Source organism: Gymnogyps californianus, chromosome 3 (assembly GCF_018139145.2).
Source record: "Gymnogyps californianus isolate 813 chromosome 3, ASM1813914v2, whole genome shotgun sequence".
In the NCBI taxonomy this organism is placed as follows: Eukaryota; Metazoa; Chordata; class Aves; order Accipitriformes; family Cathartidae; genus Gymnogyps; species Gymnogyps californianus.
Genome location: NC_059473.1, coordinates 126,222,305 through 126,238,013, shown reverse-complemented (window position 1 = coordinate 126,238,013; position 15,709 = coordinate 126,222,305). Strand labels below are relative to the sequence as shown.

General features: G+C 43.9%; 1 protein-coding gene across 1 annotated transcript in view; it reads right to left on the bottom strand.

Moving 5' to 3' along the window:
• The window catches only part of FBXO16 (F-box protein 16), a 30,586-nt gene extending 15,286 nt beyond the window's left edge, over positions 1–15,300 (bottom strand). The window contains exons 1-3 of the mRNA XM_050894973.1: positions 15,205–15,300; positions 8,683–8,718; positions 839–1,045 (exon numbers count right to left, since the gene is read on the bottom strand). Coding sequence (XP_050750930.1) covers positions 839–1,045; positions 8,683–8,718; positions 15,205–15,300 — 339 coding nt within the window. The remainder of the gene's footprint in view (positions 1–838; positions 1,046–8,682; positions 8,719–15,204) is intronic.
• Positions 15,301–15,709: the final 409 nt, after the last annotated feature.

Sequence of the window (15,709 nt, the reverse complement as noted above, 5' to 3'; positions counted from 1 at the left end):
CACAAGTAGCACTGTAAAGACCTTTCTTTCTAAGTAAGTAATTTCCTAACCTGTCTTCTCCCTGCCTGTGAATGAATAGTGTGAGTTGCATCCACATAAAACATAAAATGCTGGAGAAAGATACTAGAGCAAGCTGTAAACCAGCTGAGATTTTGATACATTCGTAGTACTATATGGAGTACTATGTTAGTGCCGTAATAATGTCACCAATATCTGAACTTATTCATTCAGAACTACTTTGGGCATCACCTCACAGCACTTTATCTCATGCAAACATATTTTTGGAGTCTTAGCCACTGTGCTCAAAAGACTGAAGCCCTAGCCAGTGTGCTCAAAAGCACATCTGTAACTTCTCTGCTTCTCCGCGTCCAACACTTTACCCTCAAGCATTTTAAAGGATCCGTTTTTCTTAAAGCATCGTGTGCAGTTCTTTGCAACTAGCACAAGCCAATACTTTTCAAAGCAATTAGTGATTCTGCACACAGTGCAAGGCACTTTAAAAGAACATGATTTTCAGAAAGTACCAGGCCTCCTTCTTGGGAAGAATCAGTCTTGTAAAGTGTCACACTTTAAATGCCTTAGAGCTGAGCATCTAAAATTACTCTTCACTTTAGTAAATCTTGGCCACTGTGGCTTAATTTAGTATCTGTGGAAGTGTTGCATTCGGTCTCATCCATGCGTCACTAAGCATTTGGCACCAGGCTGCCAAGTCAGAAGACACCCTTGCATTATGAAGAACAGCACTGGTATGTCTTTGCTGAAAACTAGTGCTGTCTCCTTTTTTTTAACTAGCTTGACCTGACTTTCTGAACCTTAGGTGCGTGTTGGCTTTTTTTACCTGCGCACATCGACAGAGGCTCCGTGGGTCCAGGAAGGAAAAGATATATAAAGACAGAACTCTAGGAAGCCTTGTGGTAAAATCTAGAGCCTCGGTGGGGACTCGATCCTGTAGCTGCTTGGCACAGAATTTCTGCTGTGACGGGGAGCAGCGTTCCAACAGGTCCACCAGGATCCTCCGCCTCTGACCATCTGTCCACTTGTCAAACTGAAAAAAGGAGTTTCAGGTTCTGAGAAACCGGAGATTCAGCTTCTTAAAATAAAGCACACATTTAAGGCAAGGGAAAGTGCATAAGCAGCAGCTTGTGGTGACTCATTCAAGAGCAAAGCACGTAGGAACTGGGAACAAATGGAGAGGCTACATTAAAAGAAACTCTGAAGCCACGTAACATATGATTTATAATCCTCAAAGGATCCAGGATGGCCTAGTCCAGGACACGCTCAGGCTCACAAGACTCTTTGCTCCTGGGACCAGCTCCAAGACTTGGCTTCACTCATGGAAAGGAGAGGAGTCAGATGTGTATTTACAGGATCAGGTCCCAAATTACGATGAGTTCACTGCTGATTCCTCGTCTATCCTGACACTTCTATGGCCCCCGCTACTGCAATATTTGAGTGCCTCACAATTTGTAAAGTATTTATTCTCACAATCCCACTGCATAGGAGAGAAATCCCCACTACAGAGAAGTGGAGCAAAGAGAAACTAAATCAGCCGCCCATGTCCCACAAGGAAAATCTGTGGCACAGATCCGGCAGCACAATAACAAAGATTTCTCACAGCATTTCTGTGCTTATGGCAGGTATCTAAAGAGGAGGATTAAAATGGTTGTGGGAAGAAATGAGCACTTAGGTAACCACACAAGCACGTATCGCTTTGCTATGATGGCAACAACAACACTGCATTGAGCGGAGCGGGGCAGAGCTGTGTAAACAGGGTGGGAGCAACGGTGGCGGTAGCTGGTGTTTAACTTGTGTTGATAGCAGAGGATGGAAATGGCCCCGTCAGCAGGAGTCTCCTGGGAGGAGACTGACCTCATCGCCACAATCTGTGCAATCTGTCTCAAAACCTGCAAGAGCAGTCCTGGCTGCGAGGGCAGCGCAGTGTGCCAGGAGGGAGGAAATGTCAGAGGACCCGGCGTGGTTAAGGACGGCTTTCTGGAGGGGAAATATGGATTTCGGAGAAGTCCTGCTTCATCCTGCTTCCTAGCACAGCAAGAGCAGCCTCCACCCAAACTCACCTTCTTTTCAAAGGGAAAACTGAACTGTTTGGGGAATTCCCCTGTTTGGGGAATGCTGCTTTTCCCCGTTTGTTTCTTCCTCGCGCATTGGCCATCGCCAAAACACACACCCTGCTTTCACAGGACAGTTTCCTGAAGCCAGCTTTCCACAGCTGACAACTTGCTCTTCACAGGTCAAATCACAGCACATTCATTTTTGCATTTAACCTCAGGGGCATTTGAAATCCTTATTTAAATGTGACCTCAAAAAATTAAAAATAATAAGAAAAAACATGCATTTATTCCAATACTTTTTTTTATTACTGTGGGTAGATGGTTTCATGTCCAATGTCCCTTCCTTTCCCTTTCAGAACAAAACAGACTAGAAATTCAGATATTTTCTTTTCTCTGCTTCCCCCAAAAAACCTATGGTCAAGTGGAGGAGTGGAAGAATAATAGTTTAAAATATACTGTGCAGATGAAAGGTAACTGAGAAGTAATTTCTTTCCAGATCCTTTTAAAGAACCCTTTGTTTCTTTCTTTATTTTTACTTGGATGTATTTAATTCCAGTACTGGAGAATAAACTCTAAGAAGTAAATAGCTCTTCTCCTTCTTGCAGACACCTCTGCAAGACCTTCAAGAATGTCAGCATGAAGAAAGGGTCGAATTGGCATTCCTGAGATCCCGGAGAGATGAAAAGCCAAATAGAAAAAAGCTCCCAAATGTCCATGCCTTTTCAGACACAGACAGACAGTGAATTAAGGAATACACCCTTTTCCTCCCATCCCTGTTTTGCATATAACTTTCACGTCTAATGATGTTTAGCAGAGTGCTAAGGAAAAACTGAAGCAGGACCTTTGGATTTGGGGCTTAGAAACATGTTCCCGGAGAATAAGATCAGACAAAGGTGTACCAGAGAGGGACAGAGGATGGAGATTCTGCCTGTCCCCCTCTCACCCTCAGCTTGATATAAAAGGCTTTCTCTGTCCCCTGGTGAAGGGGGAAAGCTGCTGCTGCACAGACTCCCCATTCATCATCACAGCTACATCCTTTTCTCATTAAAACAATCAGCAATCACCAATTTGCAAAGATAATTTTCTCTTATATAAGTTCCAAAGACAATGGGGTGACTGGCTTACTCTCTTCCACACCAAGAGATTAAGTGAACTAATCAAAGCAAATCTAGCTTCTCTTTAGAGGAGACAGAATATTTGCTCCTATTTAACTCTTCCCATTCTGCCATGGGTTTTGCAATGAAGCGATTCCTTCCAGCATCCTCAGCCTGTGCTTACACTGCAAGGGAAACTCCATGTAAATCAGCACCGCGCAGTCAGGAGCATGGGAACATACAGCTTCTTCTCCACTGCATTCAGCAGCAGCCAAGTAGTTAAGTAGGCATAATTTGTCTCTTTTCCAGTATTAACAAGCATGTCCCCATCCTACATTTGGCTGCCTTTCTCCACAGTTCCTCCCCTTGCATCTGATTACAGCAACCCAACCAGTTGGACCGGATTCCCCTTTTCAAGGTGCTGCACCTTCTCTGTCCGCGGCTAGGAACACTTTTTCCCTTTTCTGTGCCTTTCCCCGAGCCCTGGCGAACAATGTCTCCCCAGGGACTGTATGACATAACGCTATGCTGGCAATGCAGAGCGCTCAGTCCCTGCTTCTGCGATCAGTTTACAATTAATCCATGAGTGCACACACACAAATAACGCAGCCTGACACTAAGGGGAGAGCCGAGGACGTCAGCGCCGAAGTACAGAGGCTCTGCCGCTTAACCTAAAGAGGCCCCTCTCTGCTGCAGGAGACAGGTTGTTTTACTGACTTGAACTAGCCACTGAAATGGGGCATAATCCTCATCTCCAGTCCAGCATATCGACATGAGTTCACAGGGTTACAATCACACACAGGCATCCCTGTGCCCTGCAACTGTAGGACCGAATTCTCTAGTCAACGAGGCTCTTTTGCAGAATGGCTTGCAAGTAGATGGAGATGATTCACCTAGGGAGAAGCAATTTTCCTCTCCCTCCCCAGCCATCTTCTCCCGGTCCTGATGAAGGGATTTGTTGGAGACCCAGGACCTGGGTGAGAAGAGAAGGGATGAAGCAGACAGGCACCTGATACCCAAAAGATACACTAATCCACCCAACCAAATCCTAAACATCTCTGCTGCCAAGCAGCTCCATGTCAGCAATTAGCAACTAGCCCCTAGGACCTGTTCGTTTTTGCTTTCACCCCTGTAGTTAAGCAACTAAACCTCAAATTTGCAAGAGGGGACTCCTGAGAAGACTGCTGGGGAAAGCAAGCCGGCAGCCTGGTGACAAGAAGCAATCCTGAGCAGGAGCCATTGCTCCTACACCTTGGCACCTAGCATGGGGCCAGCTCCTGGGTGAAGAGGTGTCTATAGGTGGGGGTCTGCAGTGACTAGGGATGGGGTTCAGCTGCCCAAACAGCAGTGCCCTGTGTTGTGGGGTATCCTGCAAAGCCTCGAGCTGCCACTCTAAGGGTGACAGTTGTCTGCAAGTCCTGCATCGTATCTGTCGTGATACGAGAGACCAAGCGGTAGATAATGCGTATGTCCACACTATCATCCTCTTACCCTTCAAAACAAGGTGGCTGGATCCAAACCATGTATTTGGCATGGTTCCTGGCCCAGGCTAACATCCAAATTGTGTCTGAACAATGTCTGGAAGAGTGCTACCAGCCCAGGCCAAAATCGTGCCAGGGAGCGTGCTAAAAATTTCATAGTGTGGATGAGCAAGTTCGAGCACCTGGGAACACTCAGATGTGCTGTATAAATTACTAGCACAAGATGTAGCCCACAGGGTGAGCTGAATCTCTGTCTGGGCTCCCCTGACTTGTCTACATCTCATTTGGCTAGAACGGAAGCTGAGACGCTCAGATCACCTGGAGACACTGAAGCTTAGGTGTCTTAATCTACAAGTTCAACCCCAGCTTCATTGTCAACTTCTTAACCTGGGTGTCAGCATGATAGCACTGAGCATTAAGGTAGAGGAAAATGCTTTTATCTTTTTTAAATTAATGGGAGGAATTTTTGGCTTGCAGAACACAGCAGAAAGGGAGGCTGAGAGGCAGCACGTCAAGGCATCCGCCCTGGGTGCAATACAGAATAAAAGCAACTAGAATAAAACAGAAAAAATAACAGAGAGATGTTAACCCTTTCACAGTTTAACCATTAAAAGGGTTTCAACTGAAAGACAGCGGTACAATTTCTCTTTTATATGTAGCATCTCGATAGTATTTGGGTACAGCAGTTGGTGTGAAGGAAGTTCATCGCAAATGCCTCCAGCAGGATCAAAGCCTGCAAATACTTATGCATGGGAGCAGCCATGTAAGACAGGCAGTCTGCTGCCACTACACACCACCACTGCTTCTGCTCTGTACAGCAACAATACTTTGCGGAGCTGAGCGCAATCTGAGACAGCCAAAAAATTGTAGAGGGTCCCATCGCGCGTCTTGGATACTGCAGGTGACAGCACAGCCAGTCCCATGCCCCTTTGGGGCTGCCCAGCAGCACAGAAACAGAGAAATGAAATCCCTTCAGGTCAGCTAGTTCATTGTTTCTCAACCTGTGTTTTATGGACCACAACAGCCTGGGAGACATCAAAGATGTTCTGTGGTACAATTGGAAAAAAATAACTAAATGAAAATGCACATACATAGTCCCTGAATGCATGCAAACAAAATCAGGAAGAATAAAATAAACAATGAGCATCCAAAGTTTAATCTAATCTTTATTTGGCTGTAAAGGAAAACCACTGTGGCAATGCCGCACAAGGCAACCCGTTCTGCTTTCCCAGAAGGCTGGATGGTCCTTCAGCGTAAAAAGGTTGAGAAACACTGAGCTAGTTTATCTCCTGCTGCAAGGCAGGATCCACTCTACCTAATCCATTCCTGACAAGTGTTTGTCTAACCTGTTCTCAAACTCCAGCGATGGAGATTCCACCCCTAGCCCCTAGGCAAGCTATTGCGGCAGTGAATTATCTGTAGCGTTGGATTTTGCTGGTGTCTAAATTGTGTCTCCATCATTGCAATTCAAGCCCGTGATTTCTTGTCCTATCCAATGTGAACACAGAGATCTGATCATTCCCCTCCTCTTTTCGGACATCTTTTGTGTGTCATTGGAAAGATGTTATTACGTCTTCTTTCTGTCTTCCCTACAGTAAAGGGATTGTTTTCATATTTTCTGGACCTGAGACTCTTCTCACATATGACTTGTTCTCAGAAGTATCTCCAATTAGTCCTCAGCTTTCTCAAAATGCAGGGACCAGAACTGGGGATGGCTCTGCCTTTCAGACAGCCCTTTGGGATATTTCCCTTTATTACAATTATAAGACACTGTCAGCTTATATTCAGTTTGTGATCCACCGTAATTCCCGGCAATTTTTTATGCAGAACTGCTGCATACTTGGGTTTTCTCAGATCTGCAGTTTTTGTAAATGTCATTCTTACATGCAGCACTTTTCACTTGTCCTTATCAAACTGCAGATCATTTCATTCTGATTTCTGATCTCCAAACTTCATGAAATCCCTCCAAGCCTGCTATCATCTGCAGATGAGTATGTACTTTCCATTCCATCGTCCAGATATTACTGAAAACACTTAACAGTTCTGGACTTAGGACAGACTTCAGCCTTCCATTTTCATCATAAAGCATTTACAACTACACTGAATATTGGTTCCCAGCCACACAAACCCGCCCTTCAGCAGTTTCATCTAGTCCATACTTCCCGAGAGCGCTATGAGAGGGTCATGTGAATCAATATAAAAAGTCCTGCCAAGAGCACTGTGATTTCTTGACACAGTTTCTCCCAAACTCAAAGTGCTCTAGGCTTTGCATACCGCATGGTGTAATGCCACAAGCTTTGAAGGGAGTTAAGAGCGGCTTTTGTGCTTTCTGCACCCTTTTCACTGGTATGATGGATGACAGAAGCACAAGGAGAATTAGCTCTGAAGGAGCGTGATGAGAGCTACTGATCTAGTGTCATATGAAGGGTCAGAAATTTAACCTTTCAGAACATGACTTAGCACTCTTATGTGTGTTTGGAAGAAGGTTGTTTCCAGATTTTGTCTCTTTCCTTGGGGGTTCTAATGAAAACATTTTTGCCCTTTTGCCGGTATATCCCATGGGCATTTTAAAACAACAGTTTTCAAGAGACAGGTTTTAGGTCTGTCAGTAGCTGACTATCATGCTAAAAGGTGTTTTTGAACAATAATCATTCAATTATTTTGTTTTCTTGGTGTCCACGAAATTCCTTGTTATCAAAATGCATGCATGTCAACAAGTTATGGAAAGCATATTTCCTATAAAGTTGAATAATCCTTATGAGCTTAAAATCAAAATATTTGTCTGTAAAGACCAGTTCCTATGCAAAAAATTACCACGAGTGACCTATTAGGCATAAAGAATAAGCATCATAGTTCAAATAAAGTTACTGTGCAAATACTCTTTATCAAAGAGTGCTGATAAGGAGCATCATTTCTATATTTCTGTTTAGCTTGTGTATCATATGTGACCATGTAACTGGTTCTTTGGTTTCATTTATAAAGACGTGCACAGGGCTCAACCATACAGTTACTACTGAGCCACATTAATACATTCAGCTGAATTCAGTCATTTATTGCAAAAAAGTCCCTGAGTCTGTATTCCTGTTTGCATAGGAGACTGAGCAGATGACGGCTGCTTTCCCATAATGGCCCGTAAATGGATTTTGCCATGTAAAAGAGAAAGCACAATGCGATATTTAAGGGGCGAGCTTAGGACTAGGGCAAATCTTGTGCCATTGCATGCTCTGCCATCAGCTTCCTGGGTAGGTCAATTAGAGTTGTATTCCTTTCAAGCAGGCAGCTATGACTCCTTTTATAGGCAATGGAAAGAAATAGGCATCTCTAGAGGGCTGATCTTTCATCCTACATTAAGTGAGATGAATTACCCTCTGGAAGTATTGCTTTCTCTCTGTTGACTCTACAAGGAGCCTGTGGTGACCAGACCAGCCAGGCTTAAATATTGTGTTTCAGACATACACACCCGGCCAGAGAAACCCCATCCCAAATGCCTAACTTGCAGTCATTTGTGGCTGGGGCAGACAAATCCTATTTCATGTCTTTCTGTGCCTCATTTTTTCATCTGCAAAACAGGGTGACAACACTTTCCTGACTCATGTTGGAGCGGTGAAGATAATGACAGTAAGATAAATTGTGAGGTGCTCAGTGATTACAGTATTAGGAGCCGTATGTGTGCACTTGATAGATAACATGTAATTTATTACAGGTTTCAAAGACCTGCTACCAGGCAATGGCAATACCTAAACATCCAGTATCTTCTTTGAAGACTTGACAGACTTCTCCCAGGGTTTCTTATCCCATTTCAGATCATTCTGATGATGGAATATGATTTCCCAAGTGCAGAGCTTACAGAATATAGGCACAGAGGGAATTTACAACTTTACCTTCCTCAAAAGTAGAGCAGTTACAGGTCACTTTCACATCAGGAAATGAACCCCTTTTTCAAAATAGGATAGGTTTTACATTCCCATTATAGTAATCTCTTGATCAGTTCAGAAATCTAGCTGTATTTAAATATATATTTAAAGAGAAAAAGTTTACCCATTTTCCAAGCAGAGCTTTTCTTTCTTCGAATACCTATAAAACATATACATACGAATAAAATTAAATATTTAAAGAGGATTCAATATGTCCTAAGAAAAATACAGCTTGAAAAACAGTCTACAAAATATAAACAGAATCACTGAATGGAAGGGTTTGGAAGAAACCTGTGGAGATCCCTTAGTCCAAACTCCCTGCTAGGGTCAACTAAAGCAGGTTGCTCAGGGCCACGTCCAGATGGGTTTTGAATATCTGCTTGGACGGAGACTCCACAACCTCTGTGGCAAGTTGTTACAGTGTGTGACCACCCTCACAGTAAGAACATTTTTTCTTATGTTTAAATGGAATTTCCTGTATTTCAATTTGTGGCTATTGCCTCTTGTCTTTTCACTGGATGCCACCAAGAAGAGTCTGGCTCTGTCTTCTTTACCCCCTCCCATCAGATATCTATACATATTGATAAGGTCCTCCATAAGCCTCTCTTCTCTAGGCTGAACAACCTCAGATCTCTCAACCCTTCACTATACATCAGATTCTCCCATTCCTTAATCATTTTTGCGGCCCTATGCTGGCTTTGTTCCAGTGAGTCCATGTCTTTCTTGTACTGGGGAGCCCAGAAACAGACACACCATTCCAGATCTGCCCTCACCAGTGCTGAGTAGAGGGGAAGGATCACCTCCCTTGACCTGCCACCTAGACTCTTCCTAATGTAGCTCAGGATGATGGTGGCCTTCTTTGCTGGCTCATGGTCGACTTGGTATTCACCAGGACCCCCAGGTCATTCTCTCCCAAGCTGCTTTCCAGACAGCCAGTCCATTTCTCCAGCCTGTCAAGGTCCCTCTTAGTCACTGGAACAACCTGCTGAGGGATGTGGTAGAGTCCTCGTCGCTGGAGTTTTTCAAGACACAATTGGACAGGAGGCTAGATAATCTCATCTAGGCTCCCTTTCCCATGAAAGGCTGGACCAGATGATCTTCTCAGGTCCCTTCCAATCTGGGCTGTTCTATGATTCTATGATTTATGAGAGCACAAACATCTGGTCTATCAACTACTCCTCCCAATTCTGTATCATCTACAAACTTGCTGAGGGTGCACTCTGCCCCATCATCCAAGTTGTTAATGAAGATTTTAAATGATCCTGGCCCCAGCGTCAACCGCTGGCATACTCCACTAGTGACTGGCCTCCAGCTGAACTTCGTGCTGCTGATCACAATCCTTTGAGGCCAGTAAGTCAGTCAGTTTTCAATCCACCTCACTCTCCATTCGTACTTCATCAGCTTGTCTGTGAGGATGTTATGGTAGACAGTATTGAAAGCCTTACTAAAATCTGAAAATCAATCAGTTTTCCTGGATCTCTCCTCTCCAGGACCACATCCCATGTGATTCTTCCACATAGATCCCTGAAGAGGTCAAAGTCTGCTCTCCTGAAGTCCAGGGTGGTGATCCTGCTATTTGTCTTGCTCTTTCCCCTCGGTATCCTGAACTCCATCATCTCCTGGTCACTGCAGCCAACATTGTCCCTGACCTTCACATCCCCAACCAGTCCTTCCTTCTTTGTAAGTATGAGGTCCAGCAGAGCATCTTCTCTGCATCAGGAAGTTATCATCAATGCACTCCTGAAGCCTCCTGGATTGCACGTGCCCTGCTGAGTTGCCCTTCCAGCAGATATCAGGGTGGTTAAAGTTCCCTGTGAGGACCAAGGCCTGTGAACATGAGGCTTCTTCTAGTTGTCTGAGGAAGGCCTCATCTACTTCTTCCTGATCTTCAACTCTACAGGCTGGTTCCTGTGGAAGGTTCCTTTCACTGAAGAAGACTCCCTGAAGTTCAAGGGCTATGTGTGCACGACTGTGAAGGACAGCTCTCATCTCCAGCTCCCTTCTTTGCAGCTGCTGCACACACGATGTGCCAGCATAGCGCTCTACTCTCTTGGGCATACAGCGATGCGTGGTGTCTCATGTGCTTTAGTGAGACCAGAAGCTGGGCTTCCCACCTCTTTATTTTAGAAATGTCAGTTCTCCTGAGTTGGAGACACTGGGTGCCTGAAATCTCCTAGAATGGATACAACATTGCTAGCTATCACACAGCCATGGTGATGGCTTCAATCTTAACGCAGCAAGACTGTTAGGAGTAAGATAGTAAGACCAGTCTTTGTTCCCTGGCCACTTTACAGTGACAACTAATCATAGAATCATAGAATCATAGAATCACAGAATGGTTTGGGTTGGAAGGGACCTTAAAGCTCATCTAGTTCCAACCCCCCTGCCATGGGCAGGGACACCTTCCACTAGACCAGCTTGCTCAAAGCCCCATCCAGCCTGGCCTTGAACACTTCCAGGGATGGGGCATCCACAGCCTCTCTGGGCAACCTGTGCCAGTGCCTCACCACCCTCACAGGGAAGAACTTCTTCCTTACATCTCATCTAAATCTCCCCTCTTTCAGTTTAAAGCCATTACCCCTTGTCCTATCACTACATGCCCTTGTAAAAAGTCCCTCTCCGGTTTTCTGCCTTTACAGCAGCTGTTAGAACAGAAAAGACTATCCAGGGTGTTACTACTGGGACATGGGCAGTCGTGATTGTTTTAAAGCCAGGATCACCATCAGGGACAGACCAAAGTCAAGAAACCAGAATTAGGAAACCTCGAATTATGCAGTAGTCATGGTCAGAAAACCAGAGGTGGAGTCTTAGGTATGCCAAGGTTGTGCCACAGTTAAGGATGAAGTAAAGGTAGGAGACGGGGCAGCCTGCTCGCCCGCAGCAAAACCGGACAGACTTCATTGTCAGTCCTGCTGAGTGCAGGGCTGTGCTGCCTTTAAGGTTTTCTTGTAGGCCCCTTTAGGTACTGGCAGGCTGCTATGAGGTCTCCCCGGAGCCTGCTCTTCTCCAGGCTGAACAACCCCAACTCTCTCAGCCTGTCCTCATAGGAGAGGTGCTCCAGCCCTCTGATCATCTTCATGGCCCTCCTCTGGACTCACTCCAACAGGTCCATGTCCTAACAAGAAGGATGATCAGTATCAAAATACAGCAGAGGATTTATGATGTTGACCTTTATCCATAGGGAGCTAGACCTGAAAGCACTAGCACGTGGCTTCCCACTACCACAAAACTGCCTTCTATACTCAGGATTGTGACCTAGGAAGTGAGGAAATGCTGTAGATGATTTTTCCAGAAGACAGATCAAAGAGGAGAAAGCCCAGCTTATAACTGCACATAAAAACAGCTATTAACCACAACTAGGAAAACATGCTTGATCATTATAAACTCCAAACATGTTATTGCTATGACAGCCTGCAAAGAAGGTTCCTGCAGAGAAAGACATTATCAGTGCTGATGTCTGGTACAGCAGTTGACAGCGTTAGCTCTGTCTCTCTCAGCAGGAGTGTCTCTTGCGAGGGATGGAAAATGACATTTCTTTTATTTGTATGTTGACAGTTATTATTTGCTTTATTTGCATGTGGGACACTTGGCAAAGTAAAAAAAAAAAACCAAAACCTAACAAGCTGAACTTGGAAAAGGATTTGCCACAAGCAAGTGATGAATAGTCAAAGATCTAAGTTTTGGGCTGGATAATTCAAGTGAAGCAGGGAGCTATTTATATAACTGAAAGCAATGTTAATGGTCTTTGATCAAAGACAGACACATACTTGCTTTCAGCATTCTTGGAGATACATCTGAGCCAACTCTGTCAGAAAGTTCTGCCTACTCCAGGCACTTGGAAGCATTAATTAGCAACAGAATGGCCCAAAAAAGGTATAATCATCTACTGCCTTAATCAAGCCCATGTTTACTGTTCTCTCCTTGAAGGCCTTGGAGTTACACCTATAGTGTGCCTAAGCTGGCTGGCCTTGGACACAGCCTGAGGCCTAGGTTGCTCCTGAGATCTGCCATCTCACATCCATGTCTTCAGGTGGTTTTAAATAAGCTCGAGTTCAAGGCTGTCTGGCAAATCCCTCCAACCTTTGCTGCAAATGCCACTGGGGGCTCTTCTACCCCACACCTGAATTACTGCCCAGCAGAAGGCAAATCATCTCCTGACTTCCAGTCCTTCCTTAAAGGCAGCACAGCCCTGCACTCAGCAGGACTGACAATGAAGTCTGTCCGGTTTTGCTGCGGGCGAGCAGGCTGCCCCGTCTCCTACCTTTACTTCATCCTTAACTGTGGCACAACCTTGGCATACCTAAGACTCCACCTCTGGTTTTCTGACCATGACTACTGCATAATTCGAGGTTTCCTAATTCTGGTTTCTTGACTTTGGTCTGTCCCTGATGGTGATCCTGGCTTTAAAACAATCACGACTGCCCATGTCCCCGTAGTAACACCCTGGATAGTCTTTTCTGTTCTAACAGCTGCTGTAAAGGCAGAAAACCAGAGAGGGAGGCAGCAAGACTCGGGATGTACAATAGGCAGGAGAGAGCTGGGTCGTACCAACAATGCAGACAAGTGTACTCTTGAGCATGTTTGAAAATCGAGCGAAATCTAAAGGAACTTCTAATGGAGTACCCCCAGGATTACCCAGAATTAGACAGGTAGCAAATTTATGCTACTGACTGTTCTTGGGTCTGCTCCTAACAATGGTTTAGATGGGGCTAAAATGCTTCTGCCTTGGATCAGCTCTGAATTCCCATCACTCCTGCCCCTCATTGCCTATTCTACTGACAAGTATGTTTCTTATGCATCTCTTCTCTCTATGCTTTCACCTTCTCACTGTTTTTCACATACCTTCTATCTATAAATTCTTCTGTCTCTTGCTGCTTTCTCTTAACTCAAGAGTGCAGAAACGAACAGAGATAAGATTGTATGAAAAAGGCGCCTTCTCACTCACTAGCTCCCTATATATATCAATTGGATTATCTCCTGATTTCAGCTGTCAGCAATATATTTGTTGCAACTATTTTTTTTTCTAACACTGCAGAGCAGTATAGTGATATACGAAAAGGAGTTTCAGGCAGGTCAATGCTTTAAAACCTGGGTCAGAAACAAGCAAACACTTTTTATCATGAATTTCATCACTGAGCACAGGTCTGGGAGCTTATGGAACATCATTACGCATTGGAGTATACAACAATCCAATATGAGCTGCTAGAAGTTTTGCTGCAGCCCAATGCAACATCAGACTGCCTAAGGAGCAGAGGAGTAAGAAGGTGGGAAAGGGTGGTTTTACCCACATACTTACTTCTAGTTAGATCATACTTTATTGCACAGTGATGTGCATCTGTAAAAATGTTTTAAAGGGTGTAGGAAACAGACATGAAAATGATTCAAAGGCTGGAGAATATGCCAGATTGAAAGGACTTCAAAGAGCTCAATCTGTTTAGTTTATCAAAAAAAGTTCAAGTGTTGGCTTGAAGCAGGGTAAAAGTCCTTCCACAAGGAAAAAATACTGGTTACAGAAGAGTTTAATAAGCTAGCAGGGGAAGATTTAAATGATGGAAGCTAATGCTAGAGGTATTCAGACAGGAGACAAGGTTTCATCTTTTCAGGGTATAGGGGATTAATCATGCAGAAATTATTAGGGAAGTGATGAAATTTTCATTTCATAAGGAATGGAGGTCCTTAACCCCAAAGGGAGTCTGGATACCTTCGTGGAAGATATATTTTAGCCAAATTCTAGTTACTGAGCTCAAGACTGGGAGAACTGTGCAAAACAAAAGGGCTCAAGAAATCCAGGAAGCCAGACTACATGATGTAATGGCCCCCTCTGGATTAAATTCTGTGAATCATCAACAGAAATTTAAACTGAATTCTGAGGGAGGAATATGCTCCTGGTGATACATGAGCCAAAAAAACCTCAGTTATGTCAGCAGATCCCAGATATAGTACACAGAGTGGGAGGTTAGGAAATGCATCTCATTATTTATAAATTGACTGCATCACTTCAGTTTCCAAAATATCCAGCTAGCCTCATCACTGCAAGGCTTAGCAGAGATGCCAGGGCATGGGTACTAAGGTCTCTCCTACAAGCTGAGACGGAGCACACTGGCCACTCAGAAACTTAGACTGACACTCAGTTTGCTCTGGGGTTAACTGAAGTCTTCTGGTGCAGAAAAAGAATGATTGGGTAACTTTCACTAAGAAAGGAATATACATTTTTTGTTTAAAAACAACTGATTTGGCAAAATAACTATACTAGAACTAAATAGTTGCATGCTTTAAACAATGTACATTAGAACTTTCCATTTTTACATATGTTTCTATATATACGTATACATAATAAAGACTGTATGTGTGTTTGATATATACATACTTCTAATAGTAAACACAATCTTTAAATTCTTATTTCATTACTCATGACCTACACAGGCAAAAATATAAGTTAAATTTTTCTAGGACTTGAGAATTTGTGAAGTGAACCTGAGAATTTGTCTTGGGATTTGAGAATATTCAAAACCAACTGGACGAGATTCTGAGCAAATGCTCTAGCTGACTTTGCCTTGAGGGGCTGGCCTAGATGATCTCCAGAAATCCCTTCCAGCCTCAACAATTCTGTGATTCTATGAATTTCACCCATTTGCACAGAACTTGCCTTGTCATTCATGAGTTGATGGTTCAGTGGAGTCCATGCGCTCATCTTGGTCTGTAGCTTGGGGCCATCCACGTTTCTAGGAGGTGCAAATGCCATAGATACAGGAGATGGTGGGTTCTCTGACGTCTTGTCAGCACCAATGGCTACAACAATTGAACAGAACAAAGACCAACATTATCTCTGTGCTACTCCATTACAGTATGTTAGTGAAAAGCAACTAATTTTAAGAAGGAATCCTATGATTTCATAGCATAGCAATGATACAAGTAAAATTATTTGAAAGTCAGTTAGGGTAAGGCCTTTTGTTTTATGTACCCACAGTAACCATGACACTAAAGGCCAGATTTCCTGATGGAACCTCTGTGCACTAATGTCATATAAATAATTAATAATTAAGCAGGTCTTCCCCATCACAAATGTTATTGAATATGCCTTTGATTTTTGCTGCATGAGTGATCACAACAGGGTATTTGCAGCAAGCTAGAAAGTACACGAAATTTCTCTT